The sequence below is a fragment of the Dipodomys ordii genome, unplaced genomic scaffold, assembly GCF_000151885.1.
Source record: "Dipodomys ordii isolate 6190 unplaced genomic scaffold, Dord_2.0 Scaffold8, whole genome shotgun sequence".
NCBI classification, from domain to species: Eukaryota; Metazoa; Chordata; class Mammalia; order Rodentia; family Heteromyidae; genus Dipodomys; species Dipodomys ordii.
This window is the reverse complement of record NW_012267224.1, coordinates 24,486,621-24,506,974: the sequence shown is the minus strand read 5'-3', so window position 1 is coordinate 24,506,974 and position 20,354 is coordinate 24,486,621. Positions and strand designations below refer to the sequence as shown.

At 38.3% G+C, this 20,354-nt stretch overlaps 1 protein-coding gene across 1 annotated transcript in view; it reads left to right on the top strand.

Moving 5' to 3' along the window:
• The window catches only part of Fryl (FRY-like), a 224,823-nt gene that overhangs the window by 166,278 nt on the left and 38,191 nt on the right, over positions 1-20,354 (top strand). Inside the window, exons 34-45 of the mRNA XM_013008917.1 lie at positions 1,854-2,022; positions 3,702-3,786; positions 4,389-4,501; positions 5,455-5,605; positions 6,262-6,365; positions 8,946-9,131; positions 10,673-10,877; positions 12,465-12,586; positions 13,368-13,558; positions 15,193-15,287; positions 16,275-16,882; positions 17,222-17,319. Of these exons, the coding sequence (XP_012864371.1) occupies positions 1,854-2,022; positions 3,702-3,786; positions 4,389-4,501; positions 5,455-5,605; positions 6,262-6,365; positions 8,946-9,131; positions 10,673-10,877; positions 12,465-12,586; positions 13,368-13,558; positions 15,193-15,287; positions 16,275-16,882; positions 17,222-17,319 (2,127 nt within the window). The remainder of the gene's footprint in view (positions 1-1,853; positions 2,023-3,701; positions 3,787-4,388; positions 4,502-5,454; positions 5,606-6,261; positions 6,366-8,945; positions 9,132-10,672; positions 10,878-12,464; positions 12,587-13,367; positions 13,559-15,192; positions 15,288-16,274; positions 16,883-17,221; positions 17,320-20,354) is intronic.

Below are 20,354 nucleotides of genomic sequence, written 5' to 3'. Positions count from 1 at the left end.
CATATCTTAGCTATGGTAAATAATGCTGCAATAAACTAGGCCAAGTGTGGCACCAAAAGCAATTAGCTCTTTTATCTACATTATTCTATTTCATTTTAGAATAAATCTTATTTATTTGGTAAATTTTTCAGGGAGAATAGTAATGACTTCAAAACCACACAGCCATATAGGCTTTAGTAGGGCTGTAATTCTGCAATTGTAGGACTAGAACTCCAAACCACATCTGTTTGTGAAGTTAGTGAAAGCTTTCTGGAGAAGAGAGTAGAGTTGAGTCTGGAATGCCAACTGAGGGATCTTTAGTGAGACACAGCAAGGACCCTAAGGCAGGAGTGCACACCACATGTTCAGATGGGACTGATCCACAGAACAGAGGATTAGTGAACTGAGCCATTTGGGTAGGAAGTGCAGTGTGAGGTCAGTTATCCCTGAATACCCATGAGAAGATGTTAAATATGATTTAACATTTCACTAGGCAGTTCTCTTAAAGTATGGATGCTTATGTTTCTGTGTACGTATGGGCCATCTGGAGATCTTGACTCTGGAAATAAATCTAGTAAGTTGGGGCTGGGAAGGTAGCTCAGCGGTAGAATGCATGCCTTGCAAGCATGAGGCCCTGGGTTCGATTCCTCAGCACCACATAAACAGAAAAAGCTGGAAGTGGTGCTGTGGCTCAAGTGGTAGAGCACTAGCCTTGAGCTGAAGAGCTGAGGGACAGCGCCCAGGCCGAGTTCAGGCCCCATGACCGGCAAAAAAATAAATAAATAAATAAATCTAGCAAGTTCCAGATGGTGATAACGTGTACTACTAGAACAACATTTTTTTTTTAATCTTCCTACCTCTCCTCCCTGGTGCTGGGGCTTGTACTCAAGGCCTGGGTTCTAGCCCTTACTTTTTCCCCTCATGGCTACTGCTCTACCATTTGACCACAGCCCTTCTTCCAGCTTTTTGGTGGTCAATTGAAGATAAGAATCTCATAGACTTTTCCTGCCTGAGTTGGGTTCAAACTGCAGTCCTCTGAGCTCAGGCTCCTAAGTAGCAGTTTCTGGCTGTTTAGGTCCACATTTTGAGTAGAAATAAAATGCTTTATAAACCTTAAATCAGCCATCTGAACAGCTGAATGATATAAGCACTGTAATTGCCCCCCTTCTGTAGATGAGAAAATGGCAAGTAATTTTGCAGAGGGCATAAGCCAGAAGTTAGAGACCTGCACTCCACCCCATACAGGGCACCCTGTGTGGACTGGTTCTAGTTCTTCCTTGCTGTAATGGCATCTCTGCTGCTTTGTTCACTACAGAGAAGGAGGACGTCAAACTAAGAGATAAATCCCGAAGTTGCAGGCTGACTTGGTAAATATCAAAGAATTTTAGGATGCTATTAAACACTGAAAGCATAAACAGAAATTTACATAGAGAAGTTTGTCTTTTTTTTTCTTTTTTATAAACAAGAAGCAAAGGAATATCATAAAACCATGTGTCTAGCTGGGGACTGGTGGCTCATGCCTGTACATCCTAGCTACTCAAGAACCTGAATCTGAGGATTGTGGTTCAGCGCCAGCCTGGGTATGAAAGTCCATACAGCTCATGTCCAGAAAACCAGAAGCAGAACTATGGCTCAAGTGCTAGTGTTAGCCTTGAGCAAAAGATCTCAGGGACAGCACCAGGCCCCGAGTTCAAGCCCCAGAACTGATGGGGAAACAACAACAACAAAAAAGCTATGTGCCTGTTGATGGCCTGTTCCTGAGTACATTGTGTTTATTCCTCTTCCACTGGAAGCTGGACTTTTATTAAATGTATCTGGACACATTTATGAGATCAAATTTTTGCTTTTTTCTCTTCCAAACAACTTTTGTGCAGGTGAAGAAAGTTATCGTTTATTTAGGTAGAGACAAAACGATGCAGTTGCTAGAAGAGCTGGTGAGTGAGCTACAGCTGACGGACCCTGTCAGTGCAGGGGTCACTCACATGGACAACCCCCCCTACTACCGCATCACTTCCAGCTGCAAAGTCCCCTCTGTCACCTCAGGTGAGGCACACAAATCTGCGGCTAGTAGCAGAAGACACGTCTGTTTTCACGCGTGTCAGTGCATTTCCTTACCATTACTGAGAAATCGTAATCAGATAAGAGTCATGCATAGTAACTAATTTGATAAGGTTTGGCAAATCCTCATAGAGCTAAAAAAATTTGACCGTATAAGAATTGTTTTATACTCTTGAGGGATAAAGCCTTATTGTGAATTAAAATAGAAATAAATATCCCTGTGGAATGAAATTTTTTTAAGGTAATAGGCATGTTAAATTTATAAAATTTATATAAATTATTTTATAAATTATTTGTCTATCCATTATAATAATTTGATATTTATATATCAGACAGTAAATCTAATTGAATAAAAATTCTATAGTTTTCTGTAGTAAATTGACAAATTATAGTTACATTATTATAAAGTATAAAGTATTGTGATTTATACATGTGGTATGGAATCAATAAAGCAAACTAACATCTTAACATAACTTAAACACTTATTACATTATTTTCAGTTGAAGAAATTACCTCTATAAGGGAATAATCTCCAATGAACATTATAATATCTAAGCTATTGTAGACAAAATTTCTGTTAAACTTTTTTGCTTAGTTTGTACTAAATGCATGTCAATAATATTGTATAAATCAAGATATATATGTCTTTATAATTTACTTGTTTTTATCAAACCTTGTGTCCTAATTTCTAGATGATTCCTAATATCTCTTCTATTGAAGTTTTTCATTTCTTGAAACTTTTTTTAAATTCCTAAGCATTTTGTTGTTGTTTTAAATTTTTTAATTTTTATTGTAAAAGTGATACACAGAGAGGTTAGTTACATAAGTCAGGTAATGAGCCTATGAGTTTTTTAATTAGGATTTTTAAAATAGTATCCAATTCATGTTTCATGGTTACACAGTTTTTTTCTGTATCTAATAAGTTACATAAGTTTTCTTTTTCCAGCTGAAGTTCCTGTTTTCTTTGTATTGCTGCTTGTTCTGATTTATTTTCATGAAGCTTTCCTTGCAAGCCTACTAATTCTAGATTTGTCTTTTCATTAGGAGTAAAACCTTACCAGCTCTAGAAGTATAGCTGGAACTTATTGACTGCATCCTTTGCTAAGTGATATCACTATTAGTAATAATCTCAGTAGAAGGTGTGTATGTTTATCTGTGGATTACGTTATCCACAAACATGCACACTGTCTTCCAGCCTCCAAAAGGCCAATGGGTAGGAAGGGTACAGGGTAGGAGAGGTGATTTCAGTGTGTCCTGGTTCAGAAACCCTCTAAAGAACTCATTACAAAAGACTCTTAGGAAGCAAGCCATTCAGAATACTGAGTACCTCTTTAGACTATCAAACAATTCTATTTGCAGCACTGCTGTCAACCCCTACTTACAGGTGCTCTGTGCTCATCCCCCAGCCTTGAGGAGGTGCAACATTATAAAAGCTTCTTAGCTTCCCTCATTTCCTGCCATTGTAACACTTAATTACTGCTTTGTCTACTTGTTGTCAAGCGGCCAATAATGTACTGCTGATGTCTCTTTATCTTCTGTGTCTTTATGAGCACATTCTTTTTTAAAAAATCAGTTTGTTTTCATTTCAATGGAGTTTTTGACTGACATCTTTTGTCTTTTTCTATCTTCGAAGTTAACAGGGACTGTTTTATTTTCCATGACAGGAACTACTTCTAGTAGCAATACAATGGTAGCTCCCACAGATGGCAACCTTGACAATAAGCCCATAAAAGAGAACCTAGAGGAGAGGTAATTCCTTCTCTTTCCTTCTTTAACCTTTCAGTGTGACAGATACTGATTGTCATCAAAGTTACTGGTAATTTCTGCCTTGGAATGTGTATTTCCTTGTGTTACATTCAGTGGAAGAAATGTTTCCATTTGGAAAAATTTTCACATTGACCTTGAAAATGTAAAGATGCTGATATACTCAGTTTCTTAATATTCAGTGAGGAAAGGTGAAAAGGTGGAATATAATGTCATTGCCCCAACGCCCCCATTGCTGGAGACTGAACCTAGGTCCTCACTCACATCTCACAAAGCCCTCTGCCCAGGTTCATCCTCAGCCACAATAAGTCATCCTTCCATTTGCTTTCCTTTCAAGGCTTTTCTAAATGAGTACCTGTTTTAAATAAAGTAGATTTCAGGAGACTCCCAACTTTAAGAAAAGCTGTAGGTATAGATAATTGACTATAAGCTTATGCTTTTAAGAGATCAAAATTAATATACGCTAACATAAACTTTTGCTAGGATGTTGTGCCTTGTGTGTTTCTCTAAACACTAAAGATTTGAACATAAAGTACAGATACCACTTTACCATGAACTGTGATCGACTTCCCTTCCTGTTCCTGTAGCTATGTACATCTGGACATCTACAGTGGACTGAACAGTCACTTAAACCGCCAACATCACAGACTAGAATCTCGGTACAGTAGCAGCTCTGGAGGATCTTATGAAGAAGAAAAAAGTAATACATTCCAAATGTCTTTATACAACCTTGTTGATGAGATGTGTTGTTGATTGTATTAAAGTTAATAAACTGTATTTTTCCAGAAAATTATTTTTTAAAATGTATATAACTGCCACTAGTGGTGTTCCAATCTAACCTGAAGCAATTTAAATAGTGAGTAAGAAGCCCAAACAAATGCTTTTCTTAAGAAGAATCAAAAGGAAGTAGAATTGGTTTTGAAGAAGCATCATAGGGCAGAAGCAACCTGTTCTTTTTGAACAGGTTTGCTTTTTTCTGTAGATTCTCATTTTTCTCACATGTACTTGGCTTGGATTGCCAAGGGAGTCATTCACTGGAGTCTCATTATAACATTAAGGTAGGTAGAAGAAAAGCACAAGTTTTTCAACCAGTAAGGAACCCTGGAGGTGATCTGGCCCAATCTCCATTTTGTGCACGATGGAACTGAGGTCCAGAGAGGTTAAGTGACTTACCTATGTCACACAGAATTCACATTTCCTGACATTTTTTTACTGCACCCTGCAGCCCGACTGTGGTAGAACAGATTTCTGTACAAGCTGGGTTTGTGTTGGCCCAGGAAATTTAGAGCCAGATAGGCAGCTTCACCTATACGGTGATCTGGCTTAGTCATCATTTGAGCAATCATAAGGAGGACCAACGCAATTTTGTTTTGATATAAAGGATGGAATCTGCAGTGATAGATCTGTCATCTGTTTATCATCTATCTATCTCTGTTTGTTTCTTCCCCTGGTCCCCACCTCTACCTCTGTCTCTTCCCTCTGCCTAATTTGATAATATCTGTACCAGGTATTCCTAGCAAACATGTCAAAATAGTGGGAAATTATACTTGATCACTTTCCAATGCTATAAATAGTTGTTGATGTCTTACTAGAGTTTGCTTATATTGGCAGAAATGAGATGGTGTAGAAAATGAGATCATTTTATTTTGATAGGTGATTCAATGCCACTTTATTCTAATTGGCGACTGAAAGTGATGGAGCATAACCAAGGAGAGCCACTGCCCTTCCCACCAGCTGGAGGCTGCTGGTCACCACTGGTGGATTACGTGCCTGAAACGTCAACACCTGGATTACCTCTTCACAGGTGGACTAGAGCATCACTCCTATTCACATGGGCCATGCTGCTGCTGAGCACTTCCGCTTTCCTCTTGCTATCTGACAACACAGAATAGAAGCCATCTTCTTTATCGAGATACTGAACCAAATTAGTCCAACGGCTTTCCATTTTATGAAATCTAAAAAATTTGGTACTTTAACTGTGTGATTGATAGTATAAGATCTAATTCTGCTGCTGCTTTTCTGGGTGTCTGGCATAGTTACTTGACCTTTCTGGGACCCAGTTACTACATCTGAAAAAAATGTGACTTTTTTGTAGTCAGCACTTCTATTTTGAATTGACGTCCCCTGAGTAAAATCACACTAGAACAATGTCTGCATTCTTTCAGAATTTAGCAATGCACCAAATCTGTGTTGAACACCTACTTTGTGGCAAGGAATGAGCCGGGTTTTAAGGTTGAAAGATAAAATGAAGACTTTGACTCAAGGACCTCTTAGCCTTTATTTTTTATTCTAAGCTGTCACTTGTAACAGTTTCTTCAGCTGCATTGGTTATTCCTTTTGTTTCCTTGAGAAGTATTTTTGCCATTAAATACAATCCTCAAGTCTTTAAATGATTTGTTCAAACCTTTGACCAGGTTCCTCAGATCTGGCAAATCATTGATTATAGTCTCTTTGTCACAGGTGTAACATCGCGGTGATCCTTTTGACTGATCTGATCATTGATCACAGTGTGAAGGTGGAATGGGGAAGCTATCTCCATCTTCTTCTTCATGCAATTTTTATAGGTAAGAAATTCCATTGTTCAGTTTATATGACAATTTAAAGAACATTTAAAAGAAAGCTTTTAGACATTTCTATTATTTCCATGATACTTTGCCAGTCTAAGGGGGAGTCATTCTCACCCTGATTTCTTTTCCTCTGTTTTTGGTTGTTGGTACTGGGGTTTAAACTCATCCTCCAGTGTACTCAGCTTACTTGCTCAGCTGGTGCTCTACCACGTGAGCTACATTTCCAACCTTGCTCTTTGCTGGTTATTTTGAAGACAGAGTCTCATGAACTTTCCTACATAGGCTGGCATCAAATCATGATCCTCCCAATCTCAGCCTCCTGAGTAGTTAGGATTAAAGGCATGAGCCACTGGCACTCAGCACATTTTTTTCCTATTAATATACATTAATAGTATTAGTATTAATTAGTATACATTATGATGATTCTGTATATATGTACAATGTATTTGGAACAATTTCACTATCTCTACAATATTCCCTTGGCTCCCTCTCCACCTTTCTGGACACCAAATGGATTTCATCATGCTTTCTTCATGTCTACATATGTAATGTACTTCGATCTTCTTCACCATTTAACTGCTCCTTCACCCTACCTGGTCCTTCTAATCCCATCCCCCAACAATTTCCCTTTTATACTTATGCCCCATTACTATTACTGCTTTCAAGATCATCATTCGTTTAGGTCTAGATTCCATATATAAGTGCAAACATGAGATTATTTGGCTTTTTAGGTTTAGCTTATTTCACTCAACATGCAAACCTTAGCCTTATTTCCAATCGCAGGTATGTTTATTTGCAGCCATGGGATCAAACTCAGGCCTGTACATGCGAAGAAAGCACTCTACCGCTGAGATGTCCTTATCCATGTTCTCCCCGAGTTATCCCTATTCTTATTCCTATCCTGTGCCCCCTGAAATCCCCCAAACCAAAACATGTACACTCTCTCAGGCAAAATTCTGTAATTCAAACAGAAATTATCTGTAGGATCAGAAACTACCAGAGTGAATGGAAAGTGCAAATACATTGTGCTTTTCACTGTTGAACAGTGATATTATACCTGAAACTCCAAGTGCAACAAACAAATGAGCTCTATTGTGACTTTAAAAAAAAAAACTTTTTTGCTTTTAGGATTGGCTTCCTGCAGCAAATCAAGGTAGTGATCTTCTTGTGCTTGCTGGCTGGTATTCAACCACTAACCCATACCTCCAGCCCTATTTTTTGCTATTTATTTTTAGGGTAAGGTCTTGCTTCCTCGGTGTCACTGAATCCAGCTTCCACTGTGGAGATGGAGTCTTGGAGTTTTCTGCTGGAGCTGGCCTAGAGTCATGATCCTCCTGATCTTAGCCTCTCAAGTAGCTAGGATTATTTATAAGCATAGGTCCTTGGCACCTAGCAGTTCAGACATTTTATACTACTTGCTGGATGCACGTGCACGTGTATGCACTTGCATGCGCAAGCACACACAGACACACACATATATACACACAAAGCCTACCCTTCAAGTTTTTGCATTTATATTTAGTATATAGTATAACAGGAATAATTTCCATGCCATCACTGAATTTTGGGCCTGAAACAAATTTAAAACTTACTGTGATTCTCTTAAGAGACTATTTAGTCTGGGGTCTGAGAATGTGGCTCAGTGGTAGAGTGCTTGCCTTGCATATATGAGACCCTGGTTTCAATTCCTTAGCACCACATAAGCAGAAAAAGCTGGAAGTGGCGCTGTGGTGGAGCACTAGCCTTGAGCTAAAGAGCTGAGGGACAGCGCCCAGGCCCAGAGTTTAGGTCCCACAACCCGCAAGAACAACAAAAAAAGAGACTATTTAATCTGAAAGAAGAGAAAACAGAAAGAAAAAAATAAAAAGACAGGATAAATAATTTTGAAATGCATTGCAACCATATATGAAAATAGCATAAGAGCCTGATGAAAGCTAATAACCAAGAGGAAGGGCTTAGAAAGAGAAACGGGCTCTGTCAGGGGGTGGGATCTAAGGAGGGAAGAGGCTAGCAAGGAGCGTAAAAGATGATGAACTGGTGTAAGTAAATTGTTTGCATCTATGAAAATAATACAGTGCAAGTAAGATTGGAAATGTTCACCCCATATAACTAATGTAAAAAACAAAACAAAATATGGTGATTCTTCCTAGGACAGTAGGCTTCTATAGAAGTGTAGAGATCAATAAAAAATAAGGCATGTAATGCCTCATATTCTGCGTATCCAGTGGACATATGATTCACCGGGTTCATGGATTTGACTAACCATGTTTGTAAATATTCTGGGGGAGTATTTGGGAGAAGTGTGGGATTTGTATCTATAGTGAATAGGTCTATTTTTTTTTCACTATTTCATAGTCAGTATTATGTTACAACTGTTTTCTGGTTGTTACACGTAACCTCCAGTTGAGTATAAAGGAGGAGGTGTGCTATATGCAGATATTCCTCCATTTATAAGATGGTAATTGGTGGAACCAGTTCCCTGGGTTGACGGAAATTTCTGCCTTTCTTTGACATGAGTTTGGCAGCAAGTATGCTCATTTCTTCTGAGTGATGATGATTTTCCTGTGTCCTTTTCAGGGTTTGATCACTGCCACCCTGAGGTGTATGAACATTGTAAACGCCTGCTTCTGCACTTATTAATAGTGATGGGACCCAACAGTAACATTCGAACTGTTGCTTCTGTCCTACTCAGGAACAAGGAGTTCAATGAGCCCAGGGTGCTGACAGTCAAACAAATTGCACACTTAGATTATACTTTCACAGGTATTTATTTACTCTACATCTATAGTTTTAAACAAGAACTATTCTTCAATACTATGGAATTCAGTGAAGTACTAGAATAAAACAGCATTTCATATACTAACTAAACTTTTAAAATTATTATTATTTATTTATTATCATACTGTTTTAAATGCCATTTTGTTATTTATTCACCAGTTAATGAATTCATTAAACTAGAACATTTGGGTCTGTATTGCTCTTAAGGACCTCGTATTACACAAAATTTACGTTTTGAATGTGTTTGTTGAGCTTACAATGAAAGTGCTTCATAGATTGAGTGCTATTTACGGAAATTTGGTGATTTATATTAGATTGCTTCCACTCCCAAAATAAAGAAAATGACCAAGTTGGGCATGAAAATTCATATTCAATTGATTATCTTTGCTGCATTTAAAATCTTACATATTTTGAAGGTCCAGTTATTGAGACTGTAGCATAAAAGTGACTTCCCTGTCTGTTTTTTTTGTTTCTGTTGTCCTTTACTATCAGAGTTCCACGGGTTCTTTCCTGATGGCTCCCACCTTGTTCCACTCAGTCATACCGTCAGGCTAAAAACAGATTGAAATAAAATTATCCTTTTTAAAAAATTATTTAAAACCTTATAATTTACCAAAAAGCATATAGTTAGTAAAAAAGTAGTTTTTGGAAACTTTTAAAAGCAGGCTTTTAAAACTGTGTAGCCTTTTTAAAACTACGTTTAAAGTAAGATTTTTAAAACTATTGTTAAAAGAAAAATAGAATAAAACATACTGCTTTTTTAATGTTAATTCACTTTATTTAAAATTCCATAATTGTTGTTTGCTTTTTTTTTTTTTTTTTTTGTCTGTTGTGGGGCTTGAACTCTGGACTTAGATGCTGTCCCTACGCTTTTCAGCTCAAAGCAAGTGCTCTACCACTTAAGCCACAGCACCACTTCTGGTTTATTGGAGATAGGAGTCTCACAGACTTTTCTGCCTGAGCTGGCTTTGAACCATGATCCTCAAATCTCAGCCTCCTAAGTAGCTAGGATTATAGGCATGTGCCATCGGCGCCCAGCTGGTTGTTTGCATTTTAGTCTTTTTTTGCCATTTTGTGAATATAGTATTCAATAATAACTTGGAATAATATTTGCTGCTTTACTATAGATATTAGAAAAAGATACTAAAATCTTTTTTAAATAAAATGAGTCAAAACATAGACTTTTCCACAAGGAATTAAAAATCAGTTCATATTACAGAAAAGGGGCTTGTTTAATAAAGGTTGATAAAATGTTAAGTAATTGGCACTTGCATTGGTTTTTTGGCAGATGGCAGCAGAGAACTGCCTGCTAAATGCAGATTGCTAAGTTACTAATCTGCTGCAAACAAATCACTTACTGTGATTGTGCTTCTGAGGGTCATCAGCAGAGCGGGGTTACATCTGCTCACACAGACGGAATCCCTCCGTGTCCCATATAGTCTATGAGTGTCCATGGATAGGGTAGCTCTGTAAGTGTCCTGTAGATTCTTTCTGTGTGGTTACTCATGACAAGCTTTCTCTTTCAGCAGGCATTAATGATTTTATACCTGATTACCAGCCCTCCCCTATGACCGACTCAGGGCTTAGCTCAAGTTCTACCTCTTCTAGTATCAGCTTAGGAAACAACAGCGCTGCCATTTCACACCTGCATACCACCCTTCTCAACGAGGTGGACATCTCAGTGGAACAGGATGGAAAAGTCAAAACCCTCATGGAATTCATTACCTCAAGGTACATTGCAGCTCTTACCATCCCAACAGTTAAGCCATGTTTGTACAAATTGGTATCATGTGGTATTTTGAAGATCATGATGCAGTTAGATGCTATCTTATTTTACATGGATACAGTTATACCTGAGAAGAGTGAATCATGCCTGGTTACTAACTGCGAAAGAGAATACACTATTGTCTGAATGTATAAATACTCTAGTTTCCTTCATTATCAACCAGCCAGCAAATGCTTATGTATAGTCTACTCTAGGCAAAATACTGTAACGCCAAAGAAGATAAGATGGGAAGAAGGGATCTGGTGTCCCACAGAAAAAGCCAAAGCCCTGGGTCATGGGGAAGCAAAAGATGTTTGGAAATAGGAGTGATCCGTTCTGGCTGGTATACTGAGAAAGAGTTTTTCTAGACAAGCTTTCATTAAACCTCTTTTAAAAATTCAAGCTGAAAAAAAAAATTCAAGCTGGAAAGCCATGAAACCAAGGCCTGTGGTTATAGATGATATTAAAAAATCAGTGAGCTAGTGTTCTACCAGCTACATGGCATGTAGTGTAAAGGTAGAGCACTTACCTAGCATGTGAGTCCCTTGGTTCAGTCCTTCACTCTGGACATTGAGCTAAATGAGGAGGGGGAGAAGGATAATGCATTTGTGTAGAAAAGCAGCCTCGAGCAGTGAATAGCATACCCGTGTACAAGGTATTGAAGGCATTTGGAACATAAGCTTAGCCACAGTGGTGGCCTTGAGACTACAACAGTTTTGGGGTTTTTTTTTAACTTTTTTTTTTTTTTTTTGGTTGTGGGGCTTGAACTCTGGGCCTGGGTGCCGTCCCTCAGCTCTTCAGCTCAAGGCTAGTGCGCTACCACTGGAGCCAAAGCGCCACTTCCAGCTTTATTGCTTATGTGGTGCTGAGGAATCGAACCCAGGGCCTCATGCATGCAAAGCAAGCACTCTACCACTGAGCCACCTTCCCAGCCCAACAGTTTTAAATATGAACAAACAGGACAGTATTCTTCCCCCAGTTTCCCTACAGTTTTTTGTTTTGTTTTGTTTTGGTCGGTCGTGGGGCCTGAACTCTGGGCCTGGGCGCTGTCCCTCAGCTCTTCAGCTCAAGGCTAGCGTTCTACCACTTGAGCCACTTCTGGCCTTTTCTACTTATGTGGTGCTAAGGAATCGAACCCAGGGCCTTATGCATGCAAGACAAGCACTCTACCACTGAGCCACCTTCCCAGCCCCTCCCTATATTTTTATTAAGTAACTTGTTTTCTTTGCATTGAACAGATAAATCATCTTTTTTGCCTTATCTGGACACAATCTAGCCTTTACAAATTAAGTTTTGCTTGTGACACTTTTATAGTAACCAATAGACAAATACATCATCTTTTACTTTTTAGAAAATTTGATGTTATTGAAAGTCATTGTTGAAATTATGCATTTCTTTCAACTATTCCATATCCATATATACAAATAATAAAAATAGACCATAACCTGCTGTTGAGTTATTCAATTGATACCTGTTCTACTTGTTCAAGCACAGTTTAGGGGAGTAAAACTTAAAGTTATAAACAAGGAAATTCCTCTATTCTCCGTTTTTAGGAAAAGGGGGCCTCTTTGGAACCATGAGGATGTTTCTGCCAAGAACTCCAGCATAAAGAGTGCTGAACAGTTAACTACATTTTTGAAACATGTGGTTTCTGTTTTTAAGCAGTCAAGCTCAGGTATCTTTCAGTAACTATTTTTAGAAAATAATTGTTTTAATGGGATGTTTTAATGTGCAGTTGAAATTGTGATAAAACAGCTGAAAGGAGATTGTTGTTCTTGTCTGAATCAAAACTTTTTAGCAAAGTTTTTTTTTAACTTGTTAATGATTACAGATCTGTTCTAGTTGTAGAAACATTAAGTCATTACTTAAACATAAGAATCTTACCTGTGTAATATAGGGTCCTTAGTTTTGTGGGTGATAGCATCATAAAATTATAATTGAGAATTATGGAAATTTATATTAAGGGAAAAAAGAGATGATAAAAATTCCTTCTTAAACTAGTAATTCTTCTAAAAATCTAAAATTTAACACAGCAAAACAATGAGTAAAAATATATATGTTTCTACAGCATTGGTCTTGCTTCTAGGGACATTCACAATGACTGGAGATACTCTTGTTTCCATTGCTGGATAGGTCCAAGGGGTGGGTGGAGAGAGTCCAGAGATATTGGTAACATCATTCAGTGTTCAGGACAGCCCTTCAAAGCATCAAGAATTACCTGGGCTAAACATGTTAGTGGTGCTATAGTTGAAAAACCCTGGTGCTAAGGACTGCTTCCCTGGGGACCAGGATGAAGAGCCATCTAACATACAAATGGAGTTTAATCAGAAACATTGACTTACACAAATTTAAGTGTTGACTGGTTGGCCAGATAGTATATGTGATTCCAGTTTTAAATGTGATTATAACCCCTGTAGTCCATAAAAATAAGAAATACGTGCTTGTTTCCTTTGCAGAAGGCATTCATTTGGAACATCATCTTAGTGAAGTTGCTCTGCAAACGGCGCTTTCTTGTTCTTCTCGACACTATGCTGGGAGATCCTTTCAGATTTTCAGGGCCCTGAAGCAGCCACTGTCTGCAGCTACACTTTCTGATGTTCTCTCCAGGCTTGTGGAAACTGTAGGGGACCCAGGAGAAGACGCCCAGGTGGGTCATTGCATTCTTTTCACAGTTATTGGACAGTTTCTGGTGGTCAAACACTTGTTGCTAAATAGTCCTGTAGCTAGAGCTAAATGATGGTCATATAGAATTGATCATTCCAAGTTAGCACACAGGCAGATAATTAAGACAACTTAAAGTTTTGTACTTACTATTGAATAATCTGAAAAATATATTTAATAACCTAGAGTTTACATCATACAGTCTTTTACCTGGCAGAGAAAACTTTACAGACACAGGACACAGCTGAATACTATCCAAGAATGATAAAGGAAGTAGAATTTAAATAACAGGAAAAAAGGTTAGATTTTGGTTTTAAAGACCATTAAATGAAATATTGCAGCATATAACTTAAACTTGATGTGAAAATTGAACTAGGAAAATTGAGGGGATGGATGAATTGGGAGAGATGTAGGAGAATTATGAAAGAGCTGATATTGATGAAGATGCATTGTACTTATAAACTGAGTTATAAACTGAATTGATAATGTTTTGTACAATTCCTTAATAGTCATTTTTTAAAAAGAACTTAGTTTTGTACAGTTCAGTGATTTTTATTAGCCCTTCCCTAGAACTTGGAGGTCCAGCACACATAATACAATTTTATTTGGTAATAGATGCTATGGAAATAATTTTGAGTAGCAGGCGATTAAGGAACAATGACTGTGAAGAAAATTTTGTGGAGTAGGAGATGAAGGAGCTATGATTGATGGGAAATAGTTTTAGTGGGACACCTGAGTCCAATGAGAAGAAAGCAAGAGAAAGAAGTACAGTGACTCTGGGGTAGAGGCAGTAGGGTTTTTGCATCTTGTTTTGTTGTGCTATTTTGAGGTGAATTTTGGAAACTAATGTGACTAGCATGTACTGAGGGTATGTCAGGAGGAGATGATGAGGTATCTGCTCTAGAGAGTGCCCTGGCAAGAGGTTTGGCTTACCCCTTCAGGCATCTGGGTGGTTTCCATTGGAAGCAGAAGAATGGGCAAGAGGTTTTTGTGAAAATGCAGGCTGGGATAGTGGTACATTAGATCTATCACAGGAAAGCTGTGGGCATAGCGAAAGGTAGTCATATTTAGAGTTTTGTTGAAGGAGTGGGTGGCAGAGGGGTTACTGGGGCTTGAACTTAGGGCCTGGGCTCTGTCCATGAGCTTTGTCACTCAAGGCTGGTGCTCTATCACTTGACCCTCAGCTGTACTTCCAGTTTTTTGGTAGTTAATTGAAGATAAGAGTCTCACTAACTCTTGCAGGGACTAACTTCAAACTGCAGTCTTCAGATCTCAGCCACCTGAGTAGCTAGTATTCTAGGCCTGAGCAACCAGTACCTGATAGAGCATACTTTTAAGGTGATATTTTTAACACTTGCTGCTAAACTCAACTTACAACTTCTAATAAAAGAACAAAGAAGGCTCTTAGACTTGTCACCTGAGAAATTTCAGGTAAATTATAGAGCCATTTTAAGCAATTTGTGCCATTAGTTTGATGAGTTTTTATCAGTCAGCAAAATTATGTTACTCAGGAGTTTATTTTGTGATATTAATGTCAAGTTGGTTCAATTTAAAATCTCATCAGGAAGTCCGTTGCAAATTTTTTTCAAGCATAATTAAGACCTGTCCTTCTTTCCCCAGGGATTTGTAATTGAGCTGCTTCTCACCTTGGAATCTGCAATTGATACTTTGGCGGAGACCATGAAACATTATGATCTTCTTTCTGCCCTTTCTCAGTAAGACCTTCAACCAAGGAATCTATTGAATATGGGATACCAGTATCAAAATGCATATAACATTGTGTTACTCCAACACCAGCAGTGAGAGTACTCCAAAAATGAGATGGCTGAGTAGCATGGGACACAGGCTTGAGACAGAGAGGGCTTCTGGATTGTCCTGGAGCTCACGGTGCCAGTGCAGCGCTTCCGGTGTCCATGTCCTTACTCTCTACTATTGGGCTCCGTCTACAAGCCCCATTGCTGCCACACCGAGTCCCCGTACTCCCCAAGTGACTCCCTAGGACACACTCCCTCTGAAGCAACCTTTCCTCCTGTGTTCTCTGCCTTTCAAGGTTCAGCTCAAGTATGGCCTTCGAGCTAAACATTTCTAACTCCCTCCAGGGAATTCTCAGTGTTGCCTTAATATTCGAATAATTGTAATTAACAGTATAAATCTATACATATGTCTTGTCTGGCACCTTCAATAGTCTTGACTTAATTTCCCTGCTTTTTGAATACACACTTCTGGTGCATTTAGAAGGCCTTCAGTGAATATTGTTTTTCTCAGTAATGGTTGGATATGATTCGAAGAAGGAGAAATCAGAGTTAGAGTTTTGAGTTTGGTTTTCTTGGAGACAATGTGCTATGTAAAGAAACAGGCACACCAGGACTGTCCAGCTTGAAGATGATAAGCCAACAAGGCCTGTTCTGGACATGCTTCATTCCTAAATCCCAGATCTGACAGTAAGTGATTACTGTAACAGTATTTTCTCAGCAATCCAAACCTCATCCTACCTCAGAAGCAATGCCCACAGTATAAATGGTACTCTTTGTTGTACATTTCCTCTGGAGGCAGAACTAAAAATTAAGGAAAGAAAGTCAGTTATACTAAAGCAGAATTTTTCTGGTTATAGTTACTGTCTTTCAGTTTTCAAGGGTATAAAGTTAATGTAAAAAGAAATGATTTAGACATGCATTCATTGTTTCTTTTTTTCCCTTCCAAAGAACCTCATACCGTGATCCTATAATGGGAAACAAGTATGCAGCTAACAGGAAAAGCACTGGACAACTCAATCTAAGCACAAGTCCCATTAATAGTAGCAGTTATTTGGGATCCAACAGTAATACAAGAAGTAACTCTCTGAGATTAAGTTTAATTGGTGACCGAAAAGGTGACCGGCGGCGCAGTAACACACTGGATATAATGGATGGACGGATAAACCATAGCAATAGCTTAGCTAGGACTAGAAGCCTTTCCTCTCTGCGGGAGAAAGGCACATATGACGTGCAGTCCACTACTGAGCCTACCAACTTGATGGCCACCATCTTTTGGATAGCAGCATCTTTATTAGAATCAGACTATGAATATGAATACCTCCTGGCTCTCAGACTTCTCAACAAACTGCTTATCCACTTGCCTTTGGATAAATCGGAGAGTCGAGAGAAGATTGAAAATGTACAAAACAAATTGAAGTGGAATAATTTTCCAGGCCTTCAACAGCTCTTCCTTAAAGGTTTTACCTCAGTATCTACTCAAGAAATGACCGTACACCTCCTCAGTAAACTTATTTCTGTCTCCAAACACACATTGGTGGATCCTTCCCAGTTGTCAGGTGATGTTAATATAATTGTAGCAATGTTAATATAATTGCATTTTAATGTAATTGAAGTATGAAGTCATATTTGTTTTGAAATCTGCTTTCTGCCATGTGTTTTTAATTCATTACATAGCTTAAGTTATCTAAAGGATGTAAAAGATCAAGTATCCCGGGAAAGGAAAAGTAAACTGTTGCTGCAAACACCTTGGGCTGGGGGACTGACTCCAGTGAAAGTATGCCTACCTAGCCAAGGTCCTAACACCACCAAAAATGAAATAAAATTAAATAAGTAAAGCACCTTAAACTTTTTAAATGGTATGCAATAAAATTGGTTGTTTGTTTGTTTTTTGATAGGCTTTCCTCTTAACATCCTTTGCTTATTGCCTCATTTAATCCAGCATTTTGACAGCCCAACTCAGTTTTGCAGAGAAACAGCTAGCCGGATAGCAAAGGTAAGCAAGTCCTATGCTACAAATAATACTATAAGGAAATTGCTCTTAAGTTTCTCCTAAGAGGGAGCCTCATAGAAATCTTCTTACTGTTTTGTCATATGGGAAATTGACATTTAAATGTTCGTTCTCTTTGTGCATATAAGAGTTACCTATAATGTAAGTTACAACTATTCAAGTAATAGTGAATAAAGTTATTAATTAGTGTAACCCTCCTCTTGAGTCTGAGTCATTTTCTGCTCTTTTTCTCTCCTCTCTATCTCTCTGTCAGTTTCTCACTATCAAATATTGACCCAGCACTGGGTTAAAGCTGGTAATACAATACTAAGCAAAGTAGTCAAATACCCTGTGGATCTCAGAGTGGGACCTGCAGTCAGGGACCTGCAGGCAGTTACCATCAAGGGTGATACTTTCTCAGTGATAGCGAAGAACTTTTTAGCAGCACATACAATAGATGTGTAGAGGAAGTCCTATCTTCCTCTGGAACGTATCCAAGACAGAATAGGACTAACACAGTAAGATCTCCTGATAAGAGGCCATGTGTGGGTTTGGAGGTTGAAGGATTGACATGTGAAAGACCACAAAGAATAGGGCATAATGTATTTGAGATTATGAAAGTTCTCCCTTAGTGTTTGTCTTTTTTGCTTTCAACATTTTTCCCTCTACATCTTCTCTGCTTTCTTCATTCCTTCTTCCTCCTTAGATCTTAAGTTTTAGAAGAATATGATTTTGATGTTTTGTCTTTTTTTTTTTTAATGATTTCCTATCTTAAGAACAATAAAGACTCCCCTCAAGGTGTTATGGTTCATGACCTATAATCCTAGCACTTGGGAGGCAAAATGAATATGAGTTTGAGGGCGGAGTAGGGGGAAAGGGAAGAAACAAAAATAAAGAACAATAAGGAATTCTTAGATAGCTTGCCTTCTTAAAATTTTTGGTCTGCTGGGCACCAGTGGTTCATCCCTGTAATCCTAGCTACTCAGGAGGCTGAGAACTGATTATCATGGTTCAAAGCCAGCCCAGGCAGGAAAAGTCTGTGAGACCAGGAACAGCTCCCAGGCCCAGAGTTCTAGCCCCATGATTGACAAAAGAAAAAAAATTTTTTTGGTCAGTCACTCAGCTTTTCCAACTGAAAATATAGACAGTATTAGGAGGAATTATAGAGATTCAGTAGTCTGTGGACAGGAGTAAATAAGGTGAGCTTTGAGTGAGTGAGGAGGAGGAGGGAAAAAAAGAACAGGAAATTCTCAACCAAAGAGAACAAGAAAAGAAAATTTTCAGGAAGAGCATTTTATAGAAGCAATTTTCTTAAAAGCTGTGATTCAAATAACAGCTCAGAATATGGACAAAGCAAACATATACAAAGTCAAGTAAAACACTCCTTCCTGTGACCCAACTCTGCTAATAAGTACACTGAGTTACAGATGGAGAGGGTCTTATACTACCATTTTAAAAGCAGGTGCTTTTAAGAAGCTGTTGCTATAGTTAATAGAAACGTATTTTATTTCTTAAATAAAAATTGTAGTGGGAGGAAATAATCCAAAAATATGTTTTATTCTTGGTTTTATTTTAAATGAATAAAACAGTATGGTTTTTTGTTTGTTTGGGTTTTATTGCCAGTCCTGGGGCTTGAACTCAGGGCCTGAGCACTGTCCCTGAGCTTCTTTATCTCAAGGTCAGTACTCTGCCTCTTGAGCCACAGCATCACTTCTGGCTTTTTCTGTTTATATGGTACTCAGGAATTGAACCCAGTGCTTCATGCATGCTAGGCAAGCACTCTACCACTAAGCCACATTCCCAGCACCAAGTATGATTTTTTTCTATTAAAATACTGCCTTTTGAAAATGATTATTTGATATCCCCATGCTGCTGATCACATGTATGGTGTATATGTGTACACCGTTATATGTTATAGACTGTGATAGACAATTTGCTCTAGGAAAGTTAGAATGAACTTGTGACTTTAAATGAGCATCATTATTCCACAATACTGTGAAATTTGGGAAATTATGTAATCACTTAATCACAATTTAAAAAAAAAAAGAACCTCGGGGAAGGTGGGGAGGGAAGGGATGGTAGGGGGAAAACAATGGAGGGGGTAACAATGCTCAATAGGAAGTGTACTCATTACCTTGCTCATGTAACTGTAACCCTCTGTATAGTATCTTTACAATAAAAATAAAAAGAAAATGATTATTTGAGCCAAGACCAATGGCTCATATCTGTAATCCTGGCTACCTAGGATGCCGAGGTTCTTAGAATTGAGGTTTGAAGTCAGCCCAGGTAGACAAATCTAAGAAACTCTTACCTACAGTTTACCACCAAAAAGCCCAAGACTGGAAGTGTGGCTAATGGTTAGAGTAAGGAAAAAGAAAAACAAAATAAAACAAACAAGTGAGAACTCAGAGCCTGAAGTCATACCCCAGTATTAGGGCACAGGCACACACACAAACACACAAGAAAATAATTAGCTAAAAAAAGTCAACTCTACCTGCTTTTTCCACTAATAATGTAAAAGTGACAAAGTTGCTAAAATAACTTTTATTTTAATTCTCTACTGACATCATTAAAAAACAAGGATTTGTTTTTTTTTCTAAAAGAGATGTTAGAAAATATAAGAGCAAAAAGTGTGTATGGCTTAATTTGCGATTTTAAGAGACTTGAATGACACAAGTACTCTAGTAGAGGAGGTAGAATTACTAAAGAGGCCATGTGGAGTGTGCTGAGTAGCTGGCCTCACTGAGCAGCCTGGGCTAGCTGAATGAGGATGGCCTAGCCCTTGAGTATGATGATGCCAAGACCATATCAGGGCAAGGGAAATTTCCCAGGTAGCTGTTTGTCTTTAAGAACTCAAATGGTGCCTTTTGTGATAAATTGTTTTGAAGTCTGCTTTCTTCCTGTTGAGCAGCATACAAAGGTTCCCTCTATGCTTTTAGCAACCTGCAGGGTGTGAATTAAATGCATTCCTTAATTTATTCTCCCACTTAGAGCTGTTGAGAGTAATTTTCTGCCATTATGTGCTTCCTCATTATGTAAAT